This window comes from Manihot esculenta, chromosome 13, assembly GCF_001659605.2.
Source record: "Manihot esculenta cultivar AM560-2 chromosome 13, M.esculenta_v8, whole genome shotgun sequence".
NCBI lineage: Eukaryota > Viridiplantae > Streptophyta > Magnoliopsida > Malpighiales > Euphorbiaceae > Manihot > Manihot esculenta.
This window is the reverse complement of record NC_035173.2, coordinates 12,483,293-12,488,548: the sequence shown is the minus strand read 5'-3', so window position 1 is coordinate 12,488,548 and position 5,256 is coordinate 12,483,293. Positions and strand designations below refer to the sequence as shown.

At 30.3% G+C, this 5,256-nt stretch overlaps 1 protein-coding gene across 1 annotated transcript; it reads right to left on the bottom strand.

Moving 5' to 3' along the window:
• Positions 1-1,960: 1,960 nt before the first annotated feature.
• On the bottom strand, positions 1,961-3,430 carry LOC122721539 (myb-related protein 308-like). Its single transcript, XM_043949425.1, has 3 exons — positions 3,126-3,430; positions 2,871-3,000; positions 1,961-2,743 (listed from the first exon to the last, which is right to left on the bottom strand). Exons 1-3 carry the CDS (start codon positions 3,256-3,258, stop codon positions 2,071-2,073), a joined length of 936 nt encoding a protein of 311 aa, XP_043805360.1. The 5' UTR covers positions 3,259-3,430; the 3' UTR covers positions 1,961-2,070.
• Positions 3,431-5,256: the final 1,826 nt, after the last annotated feature.

The window sequence follows — 5,256 nt, the reverse complement described above, 5'->3', positions numbered from 1 at the left end:
TCCAGACTAGCTGTTTGACTGGTTGTTTTCCCAAACAGTCGGGCAAACAGACTTCGCGACAGAAGACAGCAGAAAAGCAAAAAACTAAAAATTCAAACTTTCAAGAAGTCTATCCTATCCCAAATACTTAAAGACAACTCAACAACTCACAAGGACAGCTCAGCACACTATCCTGCCCATCAAGGAACCCAAGTCTTAAGAAGATTCAATTGCCATCAAAGAATCCAACTCCAAATTAGAAAAGAACTCCATCAAATCAAGGAAACTTAGGGCTGCACATTCAGATATAAATAGATAGGCAAACCAACAACAAAAAAAAAACTTCTTCTTCGAAAATCATCACAGTAGCCGTGCGCCCCCAGTAGCCGCACAACCGACCCTCCTTCTTCTTCTTCTTGCTTTAGTTCTTTGAATTTTATGTTAGTTTCAGCTATGAGTGGCTGAAACCCCTTTTTCTAGTTGAAGATTAGGTGAAACTTCAGTTTGTTAATGGATTGGAAGATCTGAACCTATTATGTTATTCTTTTATTTATCAGTATTTATGCAATTTCATGCTTAATTCTATTGTTACTTTGTTGTTTAGATCAATAGGACCCATTGATTCTTGGTTGCAAAGTGATAAATTGTTAGTTTGAGTAGTTTAAAGTCCGTAATTGCTTGAATTATTTAAACACAAGTAACTCTTGGTGTAAAAACCAAGGAGATTGCATAATTTAGCAAGATCACCATACGTTTGGTTTGGTAGAATTAGGTCTCTCTATTTCTTAATGCAATTAACAATTGTATGAATCTAAATGCCCAAGGACGTTACTTAGCAACTTGTTGATTAGTGATTAATTAGAGAATGTTTCCTAGTTAATCTATGCTTAAGGAGGGATATGGAGGTGAGAAGCGTCTTCCACCCCCATAACTAATTTATTGAGTCAAATAAAAGAACCTAAGTATCAATGATCAATCCCAACAACTGAAGTGGATCCAATTCTTCAACTAGACTTTTCTCATTATTGAATTTCCTTTACTTTATTATTTGCTTACTTTAATTTATTGAGAAACGCGGCCCCGCTATAGGAGAATGAGACCTGAACACTTTAACACCCGGACTATCGTCAAGACTCGCCCTCCCTAGATAGACCGAGTCTTGGCACAAAGTTACTTTATTTCCATTTCGCCAGAGATTACAGAATTATCCATCTATTAGCTAGTGATATCTATTATCAAGCAACCGACCAGATTATCACTAGATTTTTAGGAAATATTATATTTATCTTCATTCTCTTACCGTATAAAAGGAAAACAATTCTAGAGGCAAATATACGCTATTTCTAATATCATTCAAGTTTTCAGTAATTCATAGCATTCTCCCCATTCTTCAAAATACTAACTTGAGTGTTGCTGTGGGCACCCACCACTACTTCACATTTCCTCTTTTGCAAGTTCTAAGCCAATCATATTACATTATTGTTCCACTTCGTCATCAATCTATTTTAAGCTATATCAATAATAAACTAATAAAAATTAAATAATTATAAAAATATAACCTACGAACCCTAAAATTCCTTTTAAAAAAATAATTACTTTTGTATAAATATTTATATCCTATTTATTTATTATACCACGTAAGTATTCTAGATGATACAACTTTTCACTCATAATTTCTCCATAGAATGACACATAAAATTTACCCAAAACAACTATTTTTAAAATTTAAAATTAAGTAATTTCTTGATAAATGTAACTTCAACTGAATTTGATAATTACCATATTAATTCATACCTGATTAATATTATTCATATTCATATTTCTAGCAAATTTCTATATTCAACTAGTGTTATTTTAGAAAAAAAAAAAATTCAATAATTTTCCCCATTGTTATTGTTATGTATCTGTTGCATAAATATGCATGGATTGGTAGATTTATGATTTTATTTTTTCAATATAATAAAAAATAAATGGAAAAGTAGAGCCAAAATCGATGCACATAGAAAATTTATATGCTAAAATTGTTGGAATCTTACAACTCTATATGGCTTAGGTTGGGTTTTGGTTTGTTAATTTCCCAGTTCCCATGCTTCAAGAATTCAGAGGCTTGTAGTATCTACTGAAACTATCCGCTGTAAAAGATGTCTCTATCACTCTGCAACTACATGTTTGATTACTCTGCAACCCTAAATTACAACACAAGCATACATCTTTAGCAGACGCCCCAGAGCATCCATATGTCAAGTTTTGCTGTTGAGTTTGCTGATGGTGGTGGTGGTTTGCTTGCTTCTTCTCTTTAAAATTTGAGGAAACTTGAGGCTTCTGCTGATATGGAAGGCCTATGTATAGCTCAAGATTGATTTCTGGGCAAACTTCTTCTGTGGTCACCCCACTGCTGCAGTTGGACTCTTCAGCTGATGAATCTGTTGGAATTTTTATATTGGAATTGCAAATATTCATATTGATACAATCTGGCGCTTTCATAAATTGAGCTAATGAATCTTGTGTTTCTATTTGAGAAACATTTGTGTTGTTCTTATTATTCTGGTTGTTATTGTAGTTGCTGCTGCTGCTTCTGCTATTGCTAAGTGGCGCCGTGGCTGTAGTGGTGGTGGTGGTGGTGGCAGCGGCAGTAGAGTTCAGAGAACGGTGAGTTTGAGGGTCAATTCCACGACTGTAGAGCTTTCTTTTAATATGGGTATTCCAATAATTTTTTATCTCATTATCTGTTCTTCCAGGTAAGCGAGCAGCAATAAGAGACCATCTAAGAAATAGAAAGAGAAAATCATTTTTAGAACAAAAAAAGAAAAAACCCAGATGAGATCAAACATTAATTTGTTCGTACGAATCAAAATAAGCTCTGGTTGAAAGAAACAAAGAAAAAAATATACTTGTTTCCAAGTAAGCTGTGAAGGTTGATGATGAGTTCATCTTCTTCTTCTGTGAAGTTGCCTCTCTTGAGATCAGGCCTCAGGTAGTTTATCCACCTAAGCCTACAACTCTTGCCACATCTAAGCAAACCTAAGGGAATCAAACGAATATCAACCAATAGATCATAAACCCTCAAAGAACAATTTAAATAAGCACTGGGAATCTATCAACTAGTTTGAAAGAGCGAGAGAGAGAGAGAAAGAGGCTTAAGTTACCAGCGGCCTTGGGGAGAGACCTCCAACAACCTTCACCATGAAGTTTGATGTAGTTGATAAGACGCTCGTCTTCCTCTTTGGTCCATGCACCTTTGTTGGTGTGCTCTTTCTCACAGCAAGGAGATCTGCCCATGGCTAAGTTTTGTGCCCTAAAAAAAGAGAGAGAGAGAGAGAGATTGGTAGAAAATATGAGAGGGTGTGAGCTTGTGGACAAGGTGGAGAATTGGAAAGAGGAATATAAATGGAAGGTGGTGAGAAGAGAGAGAGAGAGGCATTTGCAATTGACTCGGGACCCTTCAATTATTAAAATTCAAGTATTTGGATTGTATTTAAGTTGGTGAGAAAGACGAGTGGCTGCAATTAAGTTAGTAATGGATTTGGTAGGTAGCTCTACTTTTCATGTTGTTTTTGTTATTTCTTGCATTTTTGTACCTCTACTTTCTTATATTTACCTTTTTTCCTCTTATTTCTCTACTTAATTCAAAACTTTTCCCTATTAAAATAATTAATTTCTTTTTAATTTTTAACTTTATTTATCTTTTTAATTTTTAAGAAAAAATAATTTCATTTGATTAGAACGATATTGAGAAACTCAGTATGATTGAAAGCCAAAGATTTATTTATTGGAGCCTATGTGCCAAAAAAAAATTATTATATGTAAAAGTGATTTTAATATAGTGAGTTTTATGCAAATCTGCCATTGAGAAAATTTTTTAAGAATATATTTATCACTAATAAATCATGATAATAGAAATATAAATTATTGTTGATATTAAACAACTCTAAACTATCACTCTTTCATAAGGGAGGAAGCCAAAAAAAAATTTTAATTGTGTGGTCAAACTATATATAACATATATTTATAAAGTTATTCACATATGTATATTATATAAATTATATGATAAATGAAGATAATATAAAATATCAACTATGAGAATGTTATATTATTGATACTAAATATTAGAGACAATCGCTATTCGATTTAAATCGAAAAAATCAATTCAATTAAATTAATTTAAAATTTTAGTTTAATTTTTTATTATGTTTGATTTTTAATTTTAAAAATTTTAGTTATTTCAGTCTAATTTTAATAAAAAGAAAATTCAAAAAATTAAATTCACCATATTATAATAATAATAATATATTATTTTTAATAATATAGAGAGATTAAACTATAATTAATATTAAAATATTTCAATTAAATTTTAGAATATTAAAAATAAAATATAAAAAATAAAAATATTATTAAAAGCTCAACTGATCAAATCGAACTAGAATTAAATTGAATCAGACCGATTCTATTTAAATTAATTTTTATTTAAAATCAATTCGATTTGATTTTTATAAATACTAAAATTTTAATTTTTAATTTATTCGAACCAAATCGATCGAATGTTCACCTCTACTAAATACGCATTTAGAAGTCTGAACTAGATCCAAGGGCAAGGGTTCTACACCAAAATTGCAGCATATTCAGGGTTCACTATTGAATCAAAACCTCGATTTAAGACATTAGCAAGGGTTTTGACTAGAACTCTTATGAGTACAAATAGAAGTGTGCATTCGGTCGATTCAGTTTAAAATCAAACCGAATTGAATAAACTGAAAACTAAATTTTTAGTATTTATAAAAACTGAACCGAATCGATTTTAATTAGAAATTAAACTGAATCGAACCAATCTGATTCGATTTGATTCAATTTGATCGGTTTAAATTTTTAATAAATTTTTTTTTTACACTTTCTTTTAATATTTTAAAATTTAATTGAAATATTTTAATTTTAATTATAATTTAATCTCTCTATATTATTAAAAATAATAAATTATTATCATTGATTTAATTTGATTTTTTTAATTTTTTTTAATTAAAACTAAACTGAATTAAAATAAATAAAAAATTAAATTAAATTTTTTAAATTAATTTAATTTAATTAATTTTTTTAATTTAAATCGAATATTGATCACTCCTAATTATAAAGTTTGACAATTGAAAGAATTTAGACAAGTACATTGAAACCTCATATATCCAGAACAGAAGTTCTAGATATCTGGGACGAATTCCAGATATAAAATCCAACAACTACTAGGATACCAATTCCTATTCGAATTACATGCATATTAAGGACTGCAAG